This window comes from Euprymna scolopes, chromosome 40, assembly GCF_053919585.1.
Source record: "Euprymna scolopes isolate OS-2025 chromosome 40, ASM5391958v1, whole genome shotgun sequence".
NCBI lineage: Eukaryota > Metazoa > Mollusca > Cephalopoda > Sepiida > Sepiolidae > Euprymna > Euprymna scolopes.
In genome coordinates this window covers 31086084-31112551 of record NC_136521.1, presented here as the reverse complement: position 1 = coordinate 31112551, position 26468 = coordinate 31086084, and the positions used below count along the sequence as shown (strand labels likewise).

General features: G+C 34.8%; 1 protein-coding gene across 2 annotated transcripts in view; it reads right to left on the bottom strand.

Annotated features, from left to right (window-relative positions):
• LOC145265465 (di-N-acetylchitobiase-like) overlaps window positions 1-26468 on the bottom strand; it is a 93412-nt gene that overhangs the window by 676 nt on the left and 66268 nt on the right. For both annotated transcript variants that reach the window (XM_080121329.1, XM_080121330.1), the window contains exons 3-8: window positions 22677-22903; window positions 18125-18296; window positions 16091-16197; window positions 11452-11625; window positions 7123-7216; window positions 3563-3715 (exon numbers count right to left, since the gene is read on the bottom strand). In XM_080121329.1, coding sequence (XP_079977455.1) covers window positions 3563-3715; window positions 7123-7216; window positions 11452-11625; window positions 16091-16197; window positions 18125-18296; window positions 22677-22903 — 927 coding nt within the window. The remainder of the gene's footprint in view (window positions 1-3562; window positions 3716-7122; window positions 7217-11451; window positions 11626-16090; window positions 16198-18124; window positions 18297-22676; window positions 22904-26468) is intronic.

Sequence of the window (26468 nt, the reverse complement as noted above, 5' to 3'; positions counted from 1 at the left end):
ATGTGGATTAATCACTACAATACCACATTTACTTTTGTTCAGAAACATTTAAGCTAACTGAAATTTGTTATGATAAAGTGCAGCAAACTAAGTATTATTATATTCTTTCAACACAGTTAGGGATTAATGGGGTTAAGTATTTAATGAGCAAAATTTAACCATATTCAACCATTAATTTAGCACAAGTGAATGTGATAAAAATTTTACTAGTTTTTAATGGACTACAACATCTAACATATATGTATTATTCAAATTTTATTATAAAAATTTATAATTACATTTTCAAGGATATCCTAAACGATGGATAACAGGATTTTCTAATACATAATAATACATGCTCAATATTGTAAATAGAGCAGGAATCATTGCAAAAATACAATCGATCATCAAAAATTCTGAAATGTCATGTATATCCATTTAAATTAATTTTTTGGAAAATATGTGCAGATTTTTTGACTAACTTTTTAAAAGTTGATCTAGGTTACTATTATAAAGTATCAATAATAAAAATAACAGCACTATAAATAAGTTAGCATTAAAATGTCGCAAAAGGTAATAAACAATGTAGCAAGTATTATGCAAGTGGTGAGACACAAATATGAAGAAATAAAATGGATGAAAATGATTCTATAGAGATCAACAATATAAAGGATTTAGTTAACAATATTACAATTGAAAGAATAACTATGGATGAGAAGGATTTAATTGTCTGTCACTAAGCCGATTTCGGTAGCATCTTCGATTTTGAACTTTTGTTTGTTATTTCATCTGCTCTTATCCAGGGTATCTTCAAATTGTCTCTTGGCAGATGGAGGTAACTTTAAGAAACAAAAGAATTTCTTCTCTTTTAAATATAGAAATACAGGGAAACTAGTCTTTAAAAACATAATTTGTTTTGAAAAGCTGTTCTAAAAACATAAAATTTTCTCATTAAAAATAATGTAAAAAGGATTAATTCATTATTTCTAATATATAGACTATTCTGTGGGTATTTAATGCTTTAATGTACAAAATTATTCAGCATCAGTTCTATTAATATTTTCAATACTAATATAATATGTATAATATTTAATATTCATAAAAAATATTGTCTTCTGTGAACTTTTTATGAACTAAAACTATTTTTAGTGTACAGTTTGACCATTTTAATACACACTTTGTAATATTTTTTAAAATGTTAATAAGTATTTAAAAATATACTTCCTAAGAAAAAAATCCCAGATTCAAAATAATAAAAACACAGCTTGATTTATAAAAACCCAAAACTCAGGAATGGCAATCATGAACAGAACTGTTTAGGTTTCATTACATTTTGCAAAGTATTATACTATACTAGCTGTCCCAACCCAGTATTTCCCTGCAGTGTATTTATTTTCAGTTTGTTTTACTTTTATTTTTGTAAACTATATTCTTAATTTTTTTTATCAATTTATTATTTTTTGTTCAAATTAAAAGGAAATACCTCTGTATGTATACGTACTACTTAATCTAATTAATGTAATCAGATACATACAGATATATGTACAGTCATCCACAGAAGACTGTTTCGCTGTATCACAGCTTTTCAGTGCATCTAGACTAACATCCATCCCAAGTCAGAAATTGAACCAGCTAGTTGATAGTCGGCAGTTTTACTTACTGAGCTATGGGATTGGCACTTGTAAATGATGTCTATAATATCTATATATAAACATTGGTCGCCACTTTTAAAGTACTCCATTTGTTTTTTTTATAAATTTTTATATTATGCTGTGTAGCTGGTGATATCATTTAATGACAGTTCTCTGCTCAAGAAGGGAGGCTTATATAGTAATTTATAGATATACTGTTTTGTTGTATCACAGATCTTCAGTATGGCTAGAGTAACATCCACTCCAAGCCAGGAATTGAACCTACATGTGTGTGTATGACTATATGTAATTGTAAGTAATAGTGATTGTCAATAGCGTCAAGTTAAGCAGATACTTAAACTTGACATAACATTTCAGAAATATTTTTTAATCATTAAAAAAAATAATAATGTAACACATTGGGCCCTATGGTAATGAGAATCGAGTAGGTTAACTAGATAAATATGCAATCAGAGAGTTAAGTTTAATGAATGTTAGAATATACAGTTTTGAACAAATAGATAAATGTTTGACAAGAAAGGAATTTTTTTACATGAGTCCCCACTTATCAAGGCCCAAAAGCCACTTCAGGATAAATAATATGCACATTAATGGACATATAACATGTCATTGTTTAGTAAAATTATCAAGGGTTGATATGACAATGTATTTTTTTTTTTTTACAAAGGAGTCACCACTTATTAAGGCCTGCAGGCCACTTGAGGATAAGGGTTAATGAGTGTACAGTGGTCAAAGGGAACATGTTGTAGTAATGGGACAATGGGAGAAAGTTATTCACAAAAGTGGAAATTTGATAAATTAGATTGCTTAAGGAGATGGCTCATCAAGAATTTGTTCACGTTGGACTTGAAGACAACCATATTGTAGTCAGTTAGGAAGCAGGAAAATGGAACAGAGTTCTACAGACGTGCAGTTCTTAGAAAGAAGCTTTGATCATGAAATCTATGTTTAAATTTAGGCACAGATAAACAGTGGAGGAAATTATTCATAGTGGTTTTAGATAGACGAGTGTTTTTCATGAAAGTAAGGGGGGGACCATAGATTGGAGTTCAGACGAGCACTTGCCATGAAAATAATGATAAAGCAGAGACAGGCTCACAGCGTCTCTTCTGTGGATAAGAGGTTGCAGGGAAGAGAAAACGGAATCCTCCACTAGGTTACGAAGTCTATTTTGAACTTTGTCAAGGCAGGATAAGCTGCTTCTAGCAGCTCCTGCCCAGATGTGGTAACAGGACTCCATCCTCTTATACAGGTATAGAGAATTACATCAGAAGTGACATATCTACTGGAGCGGTGGTAATGTAACAATTATTATAGGGAAATTAATCATTCACTTGGTAGAGATGCAAGGTGCACTGAGGATTGAAATGCCAACCTCCAGAAGAGTGTCACTTGCAACTGAATTTTACCAAGTACTTTATTCGTTATGCCAGACAATTTTGCAAATTTTTACAATGAGTTTTGGGAGCCTTAAACCTATTTTTGTTTGTAGATGTACAATCTTATTACGTATCAGTATCGAAAAATTCAGACTTAGACAAGATACACCTTTTCTTTTTTAACTTTTTTTTCATTCAAAAAGCATATTGCCACTTGGGATCGTGTCTAACAGAGAACTATGGGGAGTTGAGCAGTGAGATGTCAGTTCAATTTACATTTAAACTTTTGCAGGTTAGTACAATCAGGGAAGCAAGAAACAGGGGAGGAATTTCAAAGTCTAGCACTTAAAGGAAAGAAACTATTAGAGTAGAAGACTTTTTGGCATATAGGGACCTCAACAGAGAAGGGGTGGAATTTTACTGTTTGTGGGGTTAGAAAGTTGGAAGTTACATCGGCCGAAACATAAAAATAACACTCATGAGAACAGTAGTCTGTAATAATCCAAAAATAATAATAAAAAAACAATAATTATGTGGAAATTAATCATTTACTTGGTAGAGACGTGAGGAGTTCATCATACGAGTGTGGGTTTTCTTTTTGCAAATAGATTCCGTGAAGCATCCAGGCCCACATTGCATCGTTGAATCCACTGAACCAAGATTTTTTAACATAATGAAGGTCATTACCACTCCACAAGGCCACACCTGCAAAAAAGAAAATTGAATTTCATAACAGAAATAGAACAGAAATATACTTGTATTTGCATGAGATAAGTAACTATGTTAGTGTGTGGGCGACTTTCAAATGTGTATGGCATGTTTTAAAGTTGAACACACACATGACAAAGGGAAAACATCTCGAAATATAGCATCACGGCCACACCATTTGACCGCCTGACGTAAGTAAGAACATCCTACATGTAAAATATTATATATACGAAAAGCATGTACATATGAATTGAATCAATAAAAGTGAAACTGCATAGCTAGTTCCACCATCTATAAATCTCACCTGTCTGTTTAAATGTATATATGTATGGCTGTATATCTGCCCAAAACTTTCGACAGAGATGACGGATTTTCATGAGATCAGTATCGTTTTAGAACTCGACCCTTTGGACGACAAATATCGAAAAAGTGGCTAAACACATTAATTCCTTCACCCTCAACTCGGCACTTTTCTACAAGGAGGAGTCGCTTTTTTCGCCGATATTTTTGAAAGTCATCCCCTCTTTTTGATTGACTTTGCCACTTCCAGTTTGTCGATGGACGCAACAGCAAAGACGTCAATGTTTCTTTCATGTTCTTTTCCTCCTTTGGGGTACGGGTTCGAACCTACTTGCCTACTACCACTTTTTTTTTTGTTTTGCTTAACACATGCCTCCAAATACCTGGACAACGCCAGGCACCCAGGCTAAAGTGTCAGTTTTAGTCTATCCATCACATCTTTGCATCTTCTTATAGATACATTAAACAATGGTTTTAGCAAACTACTTTATTATCAATGTTTTTGTTTATGCTTTTAACACTGTATCGTGTTCTTACTTGCGTCAAAAGTTCAGTATTGTATGATATCTCAGGAAAACTTTCCTTTCCCAGATGTGTTCGACTTTAGTTTAAACGATCATAGAAATTATGTTTCTAAACAAATTCTCTTTTAAACTAATGTCGAATATCCTTTATGTCCTTTTTTTTTATAGATTACATAAAAATGGCCACTTAGTTTAAAAAAAAAAAAATGATGCAATATTGTTTACATTTTATTATGCTATGCGATTTTTTCAATTTATAAAATAGATAGCTAGTTAAAATATAATAAAAGGAGGGGAATAGAGAAATTAGAGAGTTGGAGAGAGAAGAGATAGAGGGAGGGGGAAAGAGACGAGATAAAAGAATGGGAGAGAGAAGAGATAAAGGTAGGGGAGAGAGGAGAGATAGAGGGATTGGGAGAGGGGAAAGATAGAGGGAGAGGGGAAAGATAGAGGGATGGGGGGAGAGAAAAGAGATAAAGGGAAGGGAAGAGAAGAGATAAAGGGAAGGGGAGAGAAGGGATAAAGGGAGGGGGAGAGAAGAGATAAAGGGAGGGGGAGAGGAGAGATAAAGGGAGGGGGAGAAGAGATAAAGGGAGAGGGAGAGAAAGGAGACAAACGGAGAGAAATAGAGAAGAGAGTGGAAGGGGTGAGAGAAGAGATAGAGGAAGGGAGGGAAAGAGGGAGCAGGAGAGAACAGATAAACGAGAGGGATAGAGGGGAGAGATAGAGATAGCAGGAGAAAGAAAGTGTAGAGATATAAAGAGAAGGGGAGAGATAAAGAGGAAGAAAAGGAGGAGAAATAAAGGGGAGGGAAGGAGGAGAGATAAAGGGGGAGGGAAGGAGGAGAGATAAAGGGGGAGGGAAGGAGGAGAGATAAAGGGGGAGGGAAGGAGAAGAGATAAAGGGGGAGGGAAGGAGAAGAGATAAGGGGGAGGGAAGGAGGAGAGATAAAGAGGGAGCGAAGAGTGATAAAGAGAGAGGGAGGGAAGAGTGATAAAGACAGAGGGAGGGAAGAGTGATAAAGAGAAAGGGAGGGAGGAGAGAGGAGAGAAAAAGAGGGGAAAAGATAAAGGGAGGAGGTGAGAGGAGAGATAGTTACATTTAAACTTTTGCAGGTTAGTACAATCAGGGAAGCAAAAAACTTTTGCAGGTTAGTACAATCAGGGAAGCAAAAAACTGAGAAGATTGCTTTTTATGTAAGAAGAGATAGAGAAGGGGGAGAGAGAAGAGAAACTGTCTAATTATCGTAAACTGTCCCAAAGCACACTGCCATTACTAAAACTAATTCTTAAAATATTGATCTCCATTGTTCAGTCTTTTGTCCTCAATCACTTCCACACCTTGATTAACAATCCTATTCAGCTTCCTTTGTGTAGCTTCGTGAACAACTTCCTCCCCATTGTTTTGCTGATAAACCTATTTCCTCTTTTTTTTCTCCATTTTTTAAAAAGTTTCTATCACTTGGAACGGGGAGGGGGCATCAATAGTATCACATCAGGACAATGGGAGAAAGTTATTCACAAAAGAAGTGAAAGACGATCAGATGTTAATATGTTGAGTGATCCGAGTTGTTTGAAACAGGCAGACAGGAGCAGATCATGCAAGAAAATGATACGATTAATTGATCGATCGACCAACAAAGATTCTTTGACAGATAACATTTAGGAGTTTTTTTTCACACACACTCAGAGCACAATTGATTTATACATGATGTATCGGAGTTGCGGTTTCTTTTGTGAGTTTGCACTGTCTTACTTTTCTATACTTGTAAGACACTACTCGCACTCTCAGCAGTCACCAATATAAGAGACAACGACATGACCAAAACAAGAACAAAAAGAAACAAAGACGAATAGGAATCCATGTCAAATAGTCTTAGGCTTGGCAGTTTTGAAGAACAGCATGATCTTAAAACTGAGAAGATTGCTTTAATGTATTATTATTATCATTACAATTATTTTTTATTATTATTCGTTACTATTGTTATTTTTTATTATTATTATTATTATTATTATTATTATTATTATTATTATTATTATTTATTTATTTATTTTTAAAATTACGTCTTTCACATTGCATCTTTGGTGACCTAGCGATCCAATCTTTTCAGAAAGGATTGAAGGGTGATAATTTACAAATAGAGTTTTAGCAGATGAGATGACTGACAAAGATGCCTCAACAGACAACTATTACTAGTGGGAGTTTTTTTTTTCCTACAAATCTTAACACAACACTCACAGCATAATTTATACACAACACTCACAGCATAATTTATACACAACACTCATTGAATCCATGTTTTATTATTGTGCTCTTGTAACCCAGTGTTCGTACCATCAACGATTGCCATAACGACACAGCCAGGATGAGAACAAGAAGATGAAAAAAAAACATGGCACACAAGCAGTGGGGTGGTCATCGGTTGTGGAGAAGATAGGTATGAGCTTACAATTCTATTCATCATCTTCAATTCTCTCATAAAATTCCTTATTATTCAACTGAAAATCCACATCTTTGAGTGGCTTTTGGCCTTAAGAAGTAGTGAAGCATTAGTAAAAAAACAAACAAAAAAAAACTTACCTGCCATCTTATTTTGATTAACAAAAACGTATTTATCATGTAAACTGCTGTAGTCTTCATACCATACTTGCATAAAATGATTGTTAGTCTTGTTCTGAAATCCAAACATAAAAAATCCATATTACAGATTAAATTTGCCCTTTTTTAAGAGGACCAACAGAAAGGTGTTTACAATAAAAAAAGTTCTAAGGTGTAACAGTCATAAACACTGACATTTATTTCACTGCAGAGAGCAACCGCTGTAAGGCGATTTGATCACATGAGAGCCAATCAAATTCCAAAGCGAATTGAGGCTGGTACATCTACCACTAATTTCTCAATCTTAGACAGCATCCAAAAAAAGAGTCTCCACTCTAATAGGTCGCACACTATCAGCCAAGCTCCAAATCTATCCCATTGTCGCAATGTTGCATCCCCTGTGCATAAGTACTTTAATGGAATGTGCTCTGATAATGTAATACCCCCGACTAACCCAACAAGCAGCAAAATCCCACCCTTTCACTGTTGAGATCCCTAGATGCTGAAAAGTCTTCTACTCTAATAATTTCTTCCCTCAGGCTGTTAGACTTTGGAATTCCCTCCCTATTTCCTGACTGTACTAACTTGTAGAAGTTTAAATGAAATATTGCAGCTCAATTCCCCACAGTTCTCTGTTAGACGTCAAAGTAGCAATATGCTTTATTTGGGGTAAAAAAGATAAAAAAAAAAGATTCAATCGATTCTTGAAGGACTACCTCCAAATACCTTTGAATTTTAGACAGCAGCCTCAGAGAACTTCCCAGCACCAAGGGGAAAAAAAAACAAAAAAAAAAACAGTCTTCTATCCTGCCTTGGTCCAAGGAAAGGAATAAAGCTATTCTCCATTAAAAGAAATACAGCTTGATGAAATTGAAAAAAGCGACAACCAAACTTTCTTATTTTCTCTTTTCTACACCATCTGAACTTTTGGCAACCTACACCCAACAGTGTAGATCAGTCAAATATATTGTTGTTGTTTATAAAAGAGTTTTGTTTTTCTTTCATTTGATGACCCATGTAATTACAAAAAATTATAGGAGTTTGTCTTACAGTATGTACAAAGGCAAGTTTTTATAAACTTGTTAGTTTATGGTCATTAACTATTTCAGATGAAACAAGTTTCAGAATGATATCTTTATCATGCACGGCAATCCTGAGCAAGATTGCATGAGATTGTTAACCAATCATGATTTCACCGTCAAAGGCTGACCACTTATGGACTTGAGAGGTCAACTAAGTCATCTTTGATGGTTGATCAGGTTTTTAGCTGTCCACTGACATGTTTGCACCATCCAGATAGAGAAGGAGAATTAGATTACAAATTAGGTCATCCTCCAGGTAACGAGCCTAGACTAACAAAAAACTTCTCCACAACATGACAGAGATGGCAGAAGCTTAAAATTGAAGAGCAAGTAAAAAGAAGTTGAGAGACAGTCATTCTGTCAGCAGAAGCAGCCATCGTTAAAATTTTTCAGTTTTCACTCTCGATTACCACAGAAGAGTACCAGACACATTGATACATTTTTTTGTCGATATTGAAATTTCTCTACTTTCTCAAAAGAACCACTGGAAGCATAAAAAACAATAGTTATTTTATGTAGAGTTTTAAAATTGAACTGGAATTACTTAAGTATCAATCAGAAGGAACTTTTCCTCATCATACACCGACAAGTCCTCTGCTAAACAGAAAGCGAAAGTCAAAAAGAAATACTTTTTATTTAACATAAGTCTGCCATCTCTGCTTCCTAAAGCTGTTAGTATTTGGATACAAATTAAAAAATGTAGTTAAATTATTAATTTTTGATTATTCTTCACTTTCCCAAACAGATTGTTGACTATTCTGCACTTCCAACTAACAATGTCTCAGGTTAAATTTGACACACTACTCCAGAATCCAACACACTGCTGTTAAAACTTGCTACTCTAAAATCCGAATGGGCTCAGCCTCTGCAAAACAGACTTTTTTATTCAACCCAGCAGCATGACATTTGCATATATTTGCACTATTTTTGAAAACAAAATTAACTGAACATTGCCATTTTGTTTTCTATTAATCAGTAGCTGACCCCTCCCTTTTTTTTTTTACAAGGTGGTCACCACTTATCAAGGCCCGGAAGCCACTTGGGGATAAGGGTTATTGCATGTACAGTACGTTAGTGTTGAGATTTGATAAAGTGTCTTGCTTAAGGGGGTGGTTCATTAGGAATTTGTTTATGTTGGACTTGAAGACATCCAAGTTGTAGTCAAGTGGGAAACAGGCAAACAGAACAGAGTTCCACAGGTGTGCACTTCTAAGAAAGAAGCTTTGTTCATGGAATCTACGTTTTGGTTTTGGCACAAATAAAGAGTGGGGAAAATTTTTGATAGTGGTTTCAGCTAGACGGGTGTTTTTCATGAAAGATTGGCGAGGGGGGATCAGGGATTGGAGCTCAGATGAGCACTTGCCATGGTGTAACGGGATCCCAGGCAGTGCCAAATATCCTATACAGCTAGATGAAGATGAGAGAGGATGAGGTATGGTCGGGGGGGGGGACATGCTGACACTTGGTCAAGGAAAAACAGATGTTTATGAGATTTCTGTCCACCAGAGAAGAAATAGTATCTTTTTCAATGAAAAGAAAATATAAAATCTGATAATAGGATTCGTGAAACAAGAGATTGTTTTTCTAGTTGGATTTGGTAAAAATGAATTTTAACTACTAATTGAGTGAGACAGGTACAATGACTTGGGTTCAAAAGGTCTGCTTTGGTGTCTGGGAGATGTTGTCATTTGGGTCCACCTGTTGTATTTAACTACCAGACCACCAAGCCAGTGATAAGTTAGTTGGACAGATAAATAAATAAATTGAACCTAGGGATAGATATGGTCATGAAAGAGGAAGAAGAGGGTCACAAGAAAATAGAAAATGAAAAGAATAAAATAAGGGGATAGAGAAAGGAGTTCACGAGAGAAGCAAAAGAATGGGATAGAGAAAAAAAAAAAGAGGTTCAGAGAAAAAAAAAAGGAAAAGTAATCTTCAATATGAGAGAGGAGAGAAGAGGCCAGTTTTATAAAAACGATTGGCTTTTTAGAGTTAGGGTCCTTTTTACTGGCTGGCATCGAGGCGTCCACATCGCTCTCACCCCACCTGGGGGGTGCGAAACCCTCATAGGAGCTAAGTTGAAAGGCTCTTGTTCTTAGCTGGGAAATTAATTAGAGGAACTTAAGTTATACAACCTGCATCATGAAGCTCGGATTAAGAAACTCGACTTTTAAACAAGTGTAGAACGATTTCTGAATAATTATTTTGTTGGTTTTTACGAAAATGAACCAGAGTTTTTCTTTCTTTCTCGATTGCCGGCCTGAATGAAGATGCAGTTTATTTCAGGTATGCCCTGACGCCAGATGATGAAAGAGATAGACTGGATCCAGCACAAAGCCAGAGTGATGACCGAAATCGACAATGTTGCCACATGGACTTAGGGTCATGTACATTTCGCGTGCCCTGAGCAACAGAAAGATATTTTCCAGTGACCAGTGAGAGTCTGGTCAATCTTGAGGGGTTCACCTAGACAAGTAAGAATGTAGCCCTGCTGGGTTGCATCTATGGACCTGTGAGCTGGGAACAACGAACACGGCCAGAAGTACATCACAAGTATGCTCCCATGAACCAGGATAGCGACAGATGCGGCCCGGCCCTCTGACAAGAGAGGGTGTTAGAGTTATAATGGAAGTAACGATAAAACAAAGACAGGCTCACAACGTCTCTCCTGTGGGAGAGAGGTTGCAAGGATGAGAAAAGGGCATCCCCCACTAAGCCAAGAAGCCTATTTTGTACTCTGTCAAGGCAGGATAGGCTGTTTTTAGCAGCTCCTGCCCAGATGTGGCAGCAGTACTCCATCCTTGGACATACTTGGCTTTTATATAGATAGAGAATTGCATCAGTAGTGAGATATCTTCTGGAGTAGTAGAAGTATCCTACCATTTTTCCAGCGACTTTGGCAACAGACTTGATGTACGTGTTCCATTTAAGGTCAGGAGTAAAGGTCAAGCCCAGAAGCTTGTCAAAACATGGGGCTTCCCCTAGACGAGAGCCATCCATTTCAATTGATGCCAGATGTGGATCAGAGCGTTGATGATGTAAAGACAGGAGCTTGGTTTTAGATGCATTAAAAGTAACCAGCCACCTCTTCCCCCACTGTACCATGTGCTCGAGATCAGAGGAGAGAGAAATGCGTGGACATTTTGAGGCAAGTAATTTTTACACTCATTACAATTTTTATCTACAAAAAAAAAAAATAATTAAAGGAACGTCACCTGCAATCACTTACCTTCATTATAAAGTATGGTGCCAAATACCTTTTGTGCCAAACGTGATTGTCTTCATCACTAAAGTGAGAATCATAAGTGGTTGTTAGTTCGTTCATGTCAACCTTTTTTCGACAATGTCCATAATCACAAGCTCCATCTTTTTTATTGATGAAACACTTATCATAATCTGTTTTCTATGAAAAACAAAAGAAACATTGACAAAAAATAATATTATGGAATTAGCATACTACCCATCAAAATTACCAGATTCCTTACATATTAGGAACCCTATGTCGATAGTGATTAAATTAGTGTGAATTTTGAGAAAAGTCATATTATTGCATGTCAGGATGACTTTAATCTGCATAGCAGAATCGTTTCCAGAGATGAGTGATGTGAAGTTGAGGCAGGGGGCAGAGGTCAAATGGCATAGACAAAACAGGATTCAAATGATGACGAATGACGTCAAGTTTTTCAAGTGAGAGAAAACTAAGGTTTTTGATCAGCCTCTTGGTAGAAGCCATGCAAACTAGATACAGACCATGATGTAGAAAACTGATAATCTTCGATGTCTGTATCATTCATTTCTCAAGTTAAAAAGTTCAATTTAAGAAGTAAATAATATTAGAATCTCTCTCTCCTAAATCCATTTTCTCCCAATAAAATCTTGAAGAAAACTCAGCAAACGTCTCCCTTGTGTCTTTTACACATAAAAGTTTTATTTATTGCTGTTAAACAGGTGTGATTATCAAATGGCCACTCATGAGAGGTAAAGAGAAACAGCAATGATGAAGAGAATAAAAAGATCAGCATGTATAAACAAACACCAGTGCATGTAACTTCTAGGCAAAAACACACTGTGTAACTGGGTGGTTATTTCGTTTTGAAATATACATACACACTCAAGCAACAAATGGGAAAATTTACTGGTTAAATGCCGTTGTAAGCTTCAGACCAATATGAGTATTAATATTTATTGCAACCAAAAATAAAAAGAAAAGCTCGATACTACAGTAAGGTGTAGAGCTTAATATCAAACGTTACTCTACACAAACGGTATTTTACATTCTATGACGAATGTCATGGAGAGAAGCTTCATGAAATGTTAAAACCAGCAAATTTTTAGCTTCGCTATCTTTATGATCTGCTAACTAGTTTCTTTCCTCTGATGACAAGAACCTAACATTCTTTGAAACTCTGCGGAATTAGGATATTTCATCACTATTGGAGATATTCTGTTGAAAAAAATGTTTTTGCATGTAAATCTCCGGTTTACAGTCTTTGTTTATTCTTATGATATATATATATATATATATATATATATATATATATATATATATATATATATATATGAAGAGTTTAAATGCAAAAATTCAATAAATCCAATTAAAAACATTAATCAGTAACAAAGAAAATATAAAGTTTGCATAAAAGTTTATTTTAATTGACCCCCCCCCAAAAAAAAAATACAACAAAAAACATGCAAGTATCATACTATATATGACGTGACTTTGGGGGTGTGGTCAAGTGTTTGAAAATGCAATATTTTTTGTAGTGATAATTTTGTAATTTTGAAACGACTTTTATTGTATTCTGCATTCAAATTCTTCACACAAAAGTATTGGATACATTACATTTTTCTTCATAACTTCAATTAGGGTTCAAGATTTTACCTAAAATTTGGTCTGTATATTCCTATTACTATTCTAAATTATATTTGGAGTAGTAATGACAAAATCAAAGTTTAGAAAGTTTATATTTAAGGAAAAATATGAATTAACAAATGCAAAAGTATTGGATACACTTTTAAAAAAATTCCTTTTCTGAAATAAATTTAAATGACTTTTGCTTAGCATGTTGCAATAATGACCAATCAGAGAGCTTTATATTAAAATAATTTTATAAAATTCTTCCAGTTTGGGCTCACTCTTTCAAAGTCAACCAGTTCATTTATAAAAATGCCTAAAACTATAGAATTGTCAATAGACATTCGTCAAAAAAAAATCATTAATAAGCACAAAGAAGGAAAAGGGTATCGAATAATATCAAGGGAACTTAATCTGCCACTTAGTACAGTTGAAAACGTTATTAGAAAATTTAAAAACCCAGGTGAAGCTGTTGCAAATCTTCCAAGATGTGGTCGGCCAAGGAAATAAAACGAAAAAAAATCAAGGTGGGTAAGCAGAAAGATACAAAAAACTCTTTTCTTACTCGTGGTGAAATTCAAACCGACCTCAGGGAAGCTGGGATTATATGTGAGCAATCAGTAGAGTTCTAAATCGTGCAGGCTTTGTATCAAGGTCCTCAAGAAAAGTTCCATTATTGAAGCTTAAACATGTCAGATCACGTTTGAATTATGTTAAAACATATGGGGAACAACCCCAAGAATTTTGGAACAAGGTAATCTGGTCAGACGAAACGAAAATCAAAATCTTTGGAAGAAACACAGCAACACATATATGCCGTAAAAATGGCACCGCCTATAACAAAAAGAATACCATTCCTATGGTAAAGTTTGGCAGTGGTTCGATTATATAGCATGGGGGTGTTTTTAATCTAAAGGTACTGGTAAACTAGAAATCATCAATGGTAGAATGAATGGACGTATGTACAGGGAGATTTTGAAGAAAAACCTCCAGAAATCTGCAGATTTGTTGGAACATAATAGCAATTTCGTATTTCAGTAGGACAATGATCCTAAGCATACTGCCAAACTAACCAAAGAATGGCTACAAAGTTGACGTCCTTATTTGGCCCAGTCAGTCTCCAAACCTCAACCCAATTGAAAATTTGTGGAAAATATTGAAGATCAATGTTCACAAGAGGAACCCACAAAATATTCAACAACTAGAACAGTTCTGCAAAGAAGAATGGCGCAAAATACCTGCATATCATTGCAAAAGAACCTGTGTTCAACTACAGAAAGCAATTGGAAGCTGTTGAACGCAATAAAGGCTATGCAACCAAATATTAAATCAATGTATCCAATACTTTTGCATTAGTTGATTTATATTTTTATTTTAATATAAACTTTCTAAACTTTGATTTTGTAATTACTACCCAAATATTAGTTAGAATAGTAATAGGAATATACTGACCAAATTGTAGGTAAAATCTTGAACCCTAATTAAAGTTATGAAGACAAATGTAATGTATCCAATACTTTTGCATGGCACTATATATATATATATATATATATATATATATATATATATATTAGCAGGGAAACTGCCTGAGATTAATGAGGATTAATGAATGTTTCACACTCCCATATTTTTTATTGTCATCGAAATCGGTGAAATAACCCATTTTTTTAACATTATATATATTATTTTATCCAGTTTATGGAAAAATAGCATAGGTCGCTACAATAAATCTACTGTTTCAGTCTAAAAAGACAGAGTCAGGCCAATAAACCTCTGGTCTTATTTGAGGTCAGTCATTTAATGAAAATGAAAACCGAATAGAAAAAATAAGGAAAAAAAAAAAGAAAAAAAAGGAAAACATTTATCGAGACAAGCATTATTATTTTAAAGAGGAGGAAGCTGATTAAATCAGTTATAATAAGGTTATCTTTCATTACTTAAATTATGTCAGGTGACAGAAAATAAAGAAATATATATATACTAGCAGTTCAGCCTGGCATCGCTCTCCAGCTACATTTTATATAGTACTAGTAGTTCAATCTGGTTTTACTCGGGCCTTATGTACTGTTCATAATTTTATGCACATATGTATATATATATATATATATATATATATATATATATATATATATATATATATATATTAAAAAGTTTGATACATGTTCAGGTAACATACATCTAAAATTTCAAGTGTTTATACCTAAAATTAGCAGTGGAGTTTGGTAGAGTCTGCAAAGGTCAACTCTTTCAACTTTGCCATCTTAGCGGCCAAATTTTCGCCCAAAAACTGATTCAAAAGCTTGCCCTATGTCTGAATACCCTTTATGTAAAATTTCAAATGTTTAAACCAAAAATTGGTTGAGTAATTTGGTAGACTGCAGAGGTCAATTTTTTTAAAACTTTGACCTCAATTTTGACCCCGTTACATTTATTGTTTTGAGCTCAAATCAAATTAAAAAGTTTGATTCATGTCCAATTAACCTACATCTAAAATTTCAAGTGTTTAGACCCAAAATTGTCAGAGGAGTTTGGTAGAGTTTTCAAAGGTCAAATCGTTGAACTTTGTCCCCTTGACAGCCAAATTTCTAGACGAAAACCAGTTAAAAAGATTTTCCCACATCTCGATACCCTTTATGTCAAATCTCGAGCCTGTAGACTGAAAATTGACAGAGTAGTTTAGTAGGAAAATGTACACAGATAGACAGACAATTTTACCTTTATATATATATAATTGACCAATTAATTCTATTATACTGTTTTTTTCTTGTGGTCTATTGGTCTTACTGGATTCCAGGATAAGAATTCATCTAGTTCTGTTACTAGAAGCAATGGTTCAACAGATTACGTTGGTAAATGAATATTTTATTGAAAATTATTGAATTCTTCAATTGTTTTCATTTGATCTGTTTTCCATATCCAATGGTGTTTCCAACAAAGATACTTTCAAATTCGAACTTCTTAAATAATTGTATTTGAGGAAGGAAAACAAAAATATAAAAAATTATTTTCTTACAGATTTTGCTGGTATGAATTCATTACAATGGTAGGCATAACCATGCCATGGTATGCTGAGGATGAATTTGTTGGCAGGAAACTGATTTATCATATATTCATCAAAACCTGAAAAAAAAAAAAAAATTCATAAAGTTGATTGTTTTGTTTTCACGGCAAATCATACCTTTTTTTTTTTTAGTTATTTAATGCAGAATCCAGTCAGTTTGCTAAAAAGGTTTTTAGGCCTGAAATTCTTTATATCTTCATATACCAGGTGGAACGATAAAATTGTTTCCCTAGAAAAGACGACATAATTCTATTTACTGTTTCCTTTTTTTTTTGTTGCAGACCATCTACTAGTTGGCTAGTTGTGTTCAAATCTCAAGAGCGATAGGAGCCTTCTATCATGTCTGAAAGTGACACAATGTTCAACAAGCGAGATCAGAGATGCACGACTGTACAACTCGTGCTCTCTACTGATCCAAGTTATGAAAACAGGACCATTGCCAGAACCCTCAATATGTATTGCTAGATTGCCATCAATAACAGGCATGTGCTCAGAGTGATGAAAACAAAGTTCCCTGCCACACAGTTATGGTCTTTGGTGGAGTTTCAAGTGAGGGCCATGCCATCCCACCTCACATCTTAGGAGTCAGATTGAAAGTCAACACCAATGTACCTGGATGTACTGAAGAGTGTAATGATCCCCTGGTGCAATGGCTGCCGGCAAACCCTGGGTGTCCAAAGAGACCCAGGCTTGGCTTCAGAAGGAATGCTACAAATTTGTGCCCTTCTCTCACTGGCCCACTTCCTACCCTGACCTGAACCCGCTGGTTTACTTCGTTCAATTGTACGTTGAAAATATCACCAACATGACCTCCCACAACACCAAAGCTAACCTGATCACCACCATCCACAAAGTATTCGCCAAGCTCCCACTGGCGCTTGTAGAAAAGGCATGCTCCCAGTTTCAAACCCGTATGGAGGCAGTGATTGAGGTTAAAGGTGGGCTACATTGAATAGATGTCAGCTCTACTACATAATCAAATTACCGGAATTAATTTTTCAATAAAAGGAAAAGTTTTAAACTGAAGCTGTAGTGTTGTTTTCTTTAGGGTAACACTTTTATTGTTCCACCCTGCACTTATTCATAAAGTTTGATTCAAGGGACTTCTGCAAAATATAGTAGGATTTTAAAGTTAAATTCGCTTTAATTTCCAATTTATTTTTATTTATTTATTTTTACTCCTTTTCACTCCAAACAAGGCAAGGCACATTGCCACTTGGACGTGGGATGGTGTCTAGCAGAGGACTGTGGGGAGTTGAGAAGCGAGATGTCTGTTCACATTATACTTAAACTCCTGCAGTTTAGTAGAGACAGGGAAACACGAAACATGGAGGGAATTCCAATGTCTAACAGTTTGAGGGGAGAAGCTATCAGAGCAGAAAGCTTTCTGGCATCTAGGGATATCAACAGTAAAGGGGTGAAATTTTGTTGCTTGTCAGGTTAGAAGAAGGTCAAGGGTTACATCGACCTAAACATTATGAAAATAACACTCAAGATGAGAGCAGTAGGGAATAATCCAAATAAGAAAAATCATAGTGATTTTGCTGTTTGTCAGGTTAGTTGGAAGTATGTACGTCAAGGGGGGCACAAGTGTTATGAGTTCATCAGAACACATTCCATTTAAGTGTTATAAAACAAGCACAGGGATATAACATTGCGTTTATATATATGTACTAGCATGGATACCTGGCGTTACCCAGGTGGATATGAAATTCGGTTTGGACAGAGCTGCTATGCTAAGGATCTTGAAGCTAAGTGATAAACACTTTTGCCCACCGTACTATGACAGCTTAGTACGTCATAACCTGAAAAAATAATGTTTATAAATATAAACGTATAAGTGACTTGCAAAAAATGGCGTCGCAAAAAGTGACTTCTATGCATCTCATATAGAAATTAAGTGTTAGAAAAGGGACCTCTTGATCTCCAAGAAATAAGTGAAGTGTAAAAATAAAAAAAATGAAAAAAGTTCATATAGGAACTTACCAAGATGAAGCTGAGGGAATGGGACAGTAGCTCGAGCAAGGCACTTCTCTCCTTTGGACGGCAAAAAACTATCAGCGCTGAGCATAAAAAATTCACAGAGAGAACTCATTCTCGTGACAAAGTCACATTTTTTATTGTAACAAGGTGGCTGCCAGGGAATAAGGCACACAAGCTGGAAGCAAAAAAAAGTTTGAATGTTCTTAAAACAAAACTTGGAAAATAATAATTTATCAAAGTTGATGTTTTGGGTAAAAAATGTACAACAGTAAGTCACGTAGTGGATTAGGGTACATTATATATATTCCCCCCAATCGCACAAAATAGGAAAAATGAATTGAATTGAGAAATTAACGAACAACGCGTTAACTTGAAATAAACGAACTAGAATTTATTTCATAAAAGAAATAAAAGAAAGGGTACAGCACATGTTTAGTTTGGCGTGTGTCTCTTGCTGTTAGCTGGTGATAGGGGAAGTCTTTTGTTGTAGAGAGAGAGGGTGAGAAAGTCAATCCAGGCCATGGAGAAAGAAAGCGTGTAAGGTGTAAACATACTGTCTGCTGGTTCAGGCCCCACACATAGTGGCAGGGGACGTGAAGCACGAGCACGCCCCAAAGGAGCGGTAGGTCCTTCGTCCACTCAGGTCGGGAGCTGGGTCGAAAAGGAAAAAGCTTAGGTCTCTTGCTTGTGTAGTTGCTTCCGGTGTCCTTCGTGCATGTGTGGATGTCCTTTAAAGGGAAGTGATGTTGCCCATGTGTGCGTACGTGTGTGTATGTTAGCGTGTGTGTGTATGCACATGAATGTGAGTGTATGTACGTGAATGTGAATATATGTACGTGTGTGTATGTGCGGGTTTATGTTTGTGTGCGACAAGAAAAGGCTCGGACATCGGTTTCTCAACATTTCTGAGCGATCATCAGGTCTATAAAATTTAATATTTTTTAATATCTAATATTTATTGTTAAAAGCTTTATAAAAATTGAAGGTGTATCTTTTTGCCTTTCCATCAAACCAAATTTAATTAAATAATCCACTCTTTTGCTGAGTAGTTGTTTTAAAATTTGTAATGATCGGTTTATTAGTTTAGTAGTGAATCCTGTATATACAAATATATAAACATATAGATAAATACAAACACACATAAACATATATATATATATATATATATATATATATATATATATATATATATATATATATATATATACTAGCAAAAGTACCCGTCGTTGACTGGGTTCAAAAACAGCCTACAGAAAATGGACTCTGATTTATGAAAGTATGATAGGCTATGAAAAGGAAGGGTTGTAAAGTGATAGCTTCGAATTTGAGGGTATCAAAACCAAAGCAAAATATGATGAAAGTAAAAATAAAATAGATAAACCCCATAATTTATTATACCATACCTGTTCACACTGAAACACTTATCACAATATTCTGTGGATCTATATTAAAAAACCTTGTTAAACTTTGTGACATATTTCCATTCTATGGAGGTCAGGTGCGAACACACACACACATACATTCAGCTTTATATTATAGATATATGTTTTTTTGTAATTTTTTTTATAATTTTATAATTATGATTTTGGTTTGCATGGTACCCAAGATGGCCGACCTGTAACAACATGGGGATGGAATTTCTTTTCATCAAACGAACGCACCAGGTTTATCATGTACAAAATTAACTTTTGTTGGTAACATCGGATGGAAATTGATGGGAAAGAAAATTTTTATGAAAACATAAAATCATAAAATTGTCATCCGATTAACAAAATGGTTGTAATGATGAGATCCAGGATGAAATAAAAAAGAAAAAATGTAAGTCTTTGAATTTCAACAAAATTTTGTAATCTATATATATATATATATATGAAAATAAATAAAAGTGTGGCACTAACCCTAAATAGGTTTTACCAGCTTCTTCCAAAGGAGGAAATTTCAAGGGAGTATGAAATTCACAAGCGGTCCCCAATCGCATATATATCCTCATTAGCTTTTTGCAAATCTTGAAGATGTCACCGTCTTCCTAAATACAGTACCTGGTATTCCCAAATTGGTCACCAACATTGCTCAACTATGGTTATGCTGTATATATATATATATATATATATATATATATATATATATATATATATATATATATATTATCGTTTGTCAACATTCCAAAACCAGAAGATGTATTTAATTCTCACTCATAATACTTTAATCATAGTTTTTTTTTTATGAAGTATGCCTTACACGTGTTTCATTGAATAGTGGAAGCCTACTAAACAATTCATCAGAGACAAAAATATATTACTCAAAAAATAGTTGAAAATATTTTTTTTTCTCCATGGAATGGAAAAGGATTTAGTAAGAAAAAATATATAAGTTCAAATATATTGATAACATGAACTTAAAACCAATATTTTTCAAAAGTGCTCAATACAAAATATAATAATATATAGACATTAGAAACGATGTATATGGATCAGCCAATATTTCGATGTTAACACATCTTGTTGAGACTGCAGATGTTATCTGATCGCCTGGCAACGCTGGTTAGAAACTAATTATTCAGAATCGTGTTATCTGTCTATCTATCTATCTATCTATTTTTCTCTAGCTGACAGAATGACAAAGTTGAATCATGGGAAACGATAGTTCAGCGAGCACTGCTAATGCAGAAGGGTTAAAGGGTCAATGTTGTGACATATGTCAAACGGAATGACCCAGTCAGCTGCACCGAAGCTAGGTAGATGGGGGACCGAATCTAACGTATCAGGGGTTCCGGCTTTGAGAAACTTAGTTAAATTTAGTGGAGTTGAGCCTAGATACGACAGAGGCGACATGTGAAAAGCAGGGTCTCTCCCAAAAAGGGGCAATGGGTTTGTTTCGCATGCCAAGATCACCATCACTCTAATCTGATAGACGAAAATGCCTGGGGAGTGAATAAGAACATATAAAGAACTAATCATCGTCTTGTGTTATCGCGCATTAAGTTTGTCAACAGAATCAACTCCCAAGATGATCAATGAAATCCTTCCCAGCAAACAGAGCCAGGTACGTCACGTCATGTTTATGTATTCGTATGTTATATGTAATTACCACACACACACACACACTAGAAGACATTGCTAGATGATCGCAAAGACACTAAGAAACAGTAAACTAATGGTCACGGCCCAATAAATAGATAACGATACAGATATTTCACGCATAAAGTTAGAGAACATTATAGTAAAGTAACAGTAAAGAACACACCCTCCTTATAAGGACACACCAAAATTTGTTACACAAAGTGCACAGTTCAATTTTCATGTGGATGGGAATTAATTGGTTTGGTTGTTTTAAGGCATATCAATCCAATTAAAGTTATTTAATGCCGAATTCAGTTATTTTGGAAATAGTATTCACGTTACATCCAATTATTTTGTAGAAGGTTTTTATTCTTCAAGCTTTTTGTATCTTCAATTGTTAGTTTGTTGTGTTTGGTTTGGTTTGGTTGTTTTATAGTGGATTTTATCGTTTTTGTTCCCTGCCCCGCAGAATATGAACGAGTTTTGCAATGGGAGAGGGAAATGTATTAATGTTTGGTACATTTGAAGTTAGGAAACCAATCAGGAAGTGGGGGAGATAGAAAGAGAAAGGGGAAATGGGAAGAAGGAAAAGGGGAAAAGAGGGGGTTGTTGTTTTTGGTTTTGGTTTTGCAGAACATAATTAAGTTTTGCAAAAGGAAGTAGAAAAACAAAAAGAATCAATGTTAGGTGCATTTTGTCTCAGGAAGCAAATATCTTCAGACCTCCTGATCTGGTAGCACCAGGGATGAGAATTAAGTACAAATAGCTATCATAATATTTTTATAGCATCATTTAACACAGGATGGGCACTGTAAGAGAATTAATAAAAAATTAATAAAATTAAATGTGTGATGCAGTGTTTCCTCCATCTGGATAGTTGAACAATTATGACAGCCTACTAAAATATGTCCGCTTACATAAACATAAATAGAGTTTAATTTTCCCCTTTTCCTATAACTGTTAGGATGGCTGTATAGTAGAAGTTTGAACTGGAGGATTAAACTGACTTTGGTTTGGGGTTCGAATTGGATAACAGGCAGTACAGGCATTCTGCATATTTAATAATTTTCAAAAAAAGATTAAACACTACATGCGCATGTAGATGAGAATGAAATAATTTATAATATTGGTTATGTAGATAGAATAAAAGGAGAAAAAAAGTTTTAAAAAAAAAGAAAAGAGAAAAAGAAAACCCCAGCCTGCAAAATGTGCCGAGGTAACCCCATTGACATTTGCTGGTGAGGACGCCTCAGAAATAAAATAACCCCTTCTGAAAGAGAAAAGACAAAGCCTGGGAGGGCAGACCTCCTAGAACTGCACAGAAATTAACACCCTCCACAAAATCAACAGGGACCGAAACATTACAGGAATAGTTTAATCTCTGTTGATTTTGTTGGCTCAGGGTAAAAATCCCTAGTTGCATTTAAGAGAAGAAAAATAGAGAATGAAGAAGAGAAGAGAGAAAGGATGAGGGGAAAAAAATCCCTAAAACTTACTGACGTATTGTGATGCACATAATACAAATGTGTCTGAATTAATTCTGTCGTATTAAGAACCAAATCCAACGACGTACTGTTCATATCTGGCGAAAGTACCGGAAGCAAATCTATTAAAAATAGATCCACATAATTCTGTCTTGCTAAACTGGTGATGTTATTTACCCAAGACGTTAGCGTTGGATTATCGCTGCCATTTGAGGAGAGCAATGAGGGCACAAGTTTACCTGAAAAAAAAAAAAAAAAAAGAAATTGTCTATGAGTGAATACAGTTTGAACTGCAGCAAAAAATCTTTCAAAAACATCCTACTTTTAAATAGAGATGTACATCTCTAGAAATGTCTATCAGTCTGATCTGGAAATTTCCTCATGTATGAATATAAACGGACATAGTTCTGCATGTTTAGTGAGATGTATATATGCACGCTACAAATGATAGACCTGCAATGGGAAATATTAAACTAAGAAAATGTGATACTACCAACGTCACCCCCTCCCAAGTGTTAGGAAGCAAAAAAACAAAAACAAAACAAAAACAAACACTGATTATTTCTTAATAAAATATATAAGATACATTTTATATATATATATATATATATATATATATATATATATATATATATATATATGAGAGAGAGAGAGAGAGAGAGAGAGAGAGAGAGAGAGACAAAAGTCTATATTCCAAGTTTCATGATGTTAACCATCAATTCTTGACAACACCTGTTTCATAGCGGAAAATTATTCATTTAATTTTAGTATCATATAAGAAATCAATAGCAACAGCTTAGAGAGAATACACCAAAACCACCAGAAAACGCATTAAAGCGCAGAAATTAGGAACTTGTGATTTCTGGAAAATGTACAACAGTAAATAATGGGCAATCACTGATCCCTCGACTATCCAACAATCATGAGGTTGCTTGCACGGCAATCGAGAAGGCTAACATGCTTGCCAATCGGTTTGCCTCAAACTCTACACTGGACCTAGCAAACCACTCCCTCCCTAATTTTCCTTTATGGACAGAAACCACACTAGATGACCTGAAAATTACCCCTTCTCAAGTGCATGATATAAAAAACCTAGACACCACAAAAGGATGTGGACCTGATCTCATCCCGGCTGTACTATTTAAAAAATGCTCCGCTTCAGTTCTCTCCAAACTCTTCAACAAATGCCTTAATGAATCTTGCTTTTCTGACTGTTGGAAAACTGCTTCCGTGGCACCAGTTTACAAGAGTTCTGACGAAAAAACTGACCCATTGAATTATCGCCCCATTAGCCTCCTCTCTCTCTCTCTCTTTGCCAAAATATTTGAGTCCATAATTAATCAAACTCTAGTCCACCAGCTTACAGTTTCTAAACTTCTGTCCAACAATATGGATTTAAGCAAGTCTGTTCTACTGCAGATATCCTAACTGTAATCTCTGAACGTATATACCATACACTGAATAAAGCAGAGGAAAGTAGGGCAGTAAAAGTAAGGCTTTTGACAGGGTATGGCATGATGGTCTTCTTAGGAAAATCAGGTCATATGGACGAATACTTAGCATAATTAAATCCTTCTTAAATAAAAGAATCCAGGTTGTACTCGATGGTTATACGTCAAAACAATATATAAATGCATGTGTACCTCAAGGTTGATTCTTGGACCTTTATTATTCCTGATATTCATAAACGACCTCCTGATAAAATTCTTTCTGAGATAAGTATATTTGCTGATGACACCATGCTCTATAACAGGCACGTGGGGAAAATGAACAAGCATATATCTAAGGCAATGGCAGAAACCCTAGAGGAAGACCTTCAGTCAGTAGTTGAATGGGGATAAAAATGGATGGTGACATTCAATGCTGCCAAGACTAAGCTTGTTTCCTTTAATAGTTACAAGAAACCTTCTCAACGACCAATAGCTATGGCTAACGATAAATTACCTGAAAGTACTTCGCTTAAACTCCTTGGCTTAACATTCACTGGAGACATGAGCTGGAACAAATACATCGAGGGCATTTCCGTGGCTGTTGCAAGGAAGGTGGGCTCTCTCTACCATGCTAGAAAGTTACTTATGCCTGACAATATCCTGTACCTCTACAAAGCCACTATTCGCCCATGTATGGAGTATTGTTGTTACATTTGTGCTGGTGTACTCCTGGAAAGGGTTCAAAAGAGAGTCGCCAACCTAATAGTTTCCAAACTGTCAACTAGGCTTCAGTCTCTCTCCCATCGATGAAATGTTGCATCCCTCTGTCTGTTCACAAGTATTTTAATGGTAGATGCTCCGATAAATTACAAGCTCTTGTACCCCACCCCCAATGTAAATGCCCCCAACAAACCCGATAAGCAGCAAAATCCCACCCCTATAGAGTAGAGATCCCCAAATGCCAGAAAGGCTTCTACTTCCCAGAACTGCTAGACTTTGAAATTCCCTTCTGGGTTCCTGCTTCTGCGACTGTACTGACATGCAGGAGTTCAAATGTAATGTGAACAGACGTCTTGCTGCGAAACATAGTATCCCTGCAATTATGTCCTAAATAGTAGCTCCCTACATCAAAGTGACACTGTGCTTTATCTAGGGTGAAAATGCAATAAAAAAATATTAATCAATGAATCTATTTTGCCCTTAACTCCTCAGAATTGTGAATGCCAATGTACTTAAAGAAATAAATAGTACGATGGTCAACATCATTCACTTAGAATATAGACTGTCATTTATTTATTATATGCTCTGTAATTACATTGAGCTTCATAAATTAAGGTTTCGTATAAATAAAATGTGAAATATAATCAAGAATATATATATATATATATATATATATATATATATATATATATATATATATATATATACTAGCATTTCAGCCCGGCGTTGCCCGGGTGTTTGGAGGTTATGTTGAGCAAAAAAAAAGAAAAAAAAAAAGAAAAAGCAGTCAATTTTTTTTAACTTTGACCCCTATTATAACCCTTTAACATTTATTGTTTTGGGCTAAAATTAACTTATTAAGTTAGATCCATGTCAAAGAAACCTATATCTAAAATTTCAAGTGTTTAGACCCACAATTGACGGAGGAGTTTGATAGAGTTTTCAAAGGTCTAATCGTTGAACTTTGACCCCTTAACAGCTAAATTTCTGGCTGGAAGCCGATCACAAAGATTTTCCCAAATCTTAGTATCCTGTATATCAAATTTCGAGTCTGTAGACTGAAAATTGACAGAGTTATTGCGTAGGGAAATGTACACACACACACGTTCACTTATATATATATATATATATATTTTTTTTTTTTTTTCAGTATGAAGCTAATTCAGTTCTTTGTTATTGTAGCGAAATTCGAAAATCAAAATTTTGAATTTTAAGTGAAACCAATCGTATCTACTGAATTGTCATGTCGCAGTAATTAAAATATCCAAAAATTATGAAAAACAAAAAAGTAGAGAATTAATTATTAATGAAAACAGTTTTCAAAGATAATTAGCGAAAATTAAGTTTTGCTAAATTGACCAAAGATTTTTCAGTTTTCAGAAGATACTTACCTCCCTTTTGTTACAATTAGAACTCTCTGGTTTCTTTTTTTTTTTTTTTTTGCAAAACTCAATTTTCGCTAATTATCTTTGAAAACTATTTGCATTAATAATTAATTTTTTGCCTTATCGTTTTTCTTAATTTTTGGATATGTACATTGCTATAACATGACAATTTAGTAGATGTCATTGGTTTCACTTGAAATTCAATATTTCAATTTTCGAATTTCGCTTTTTTTTTTTTCTTTTTTTTTTTACAAGGTGATCATCATTTA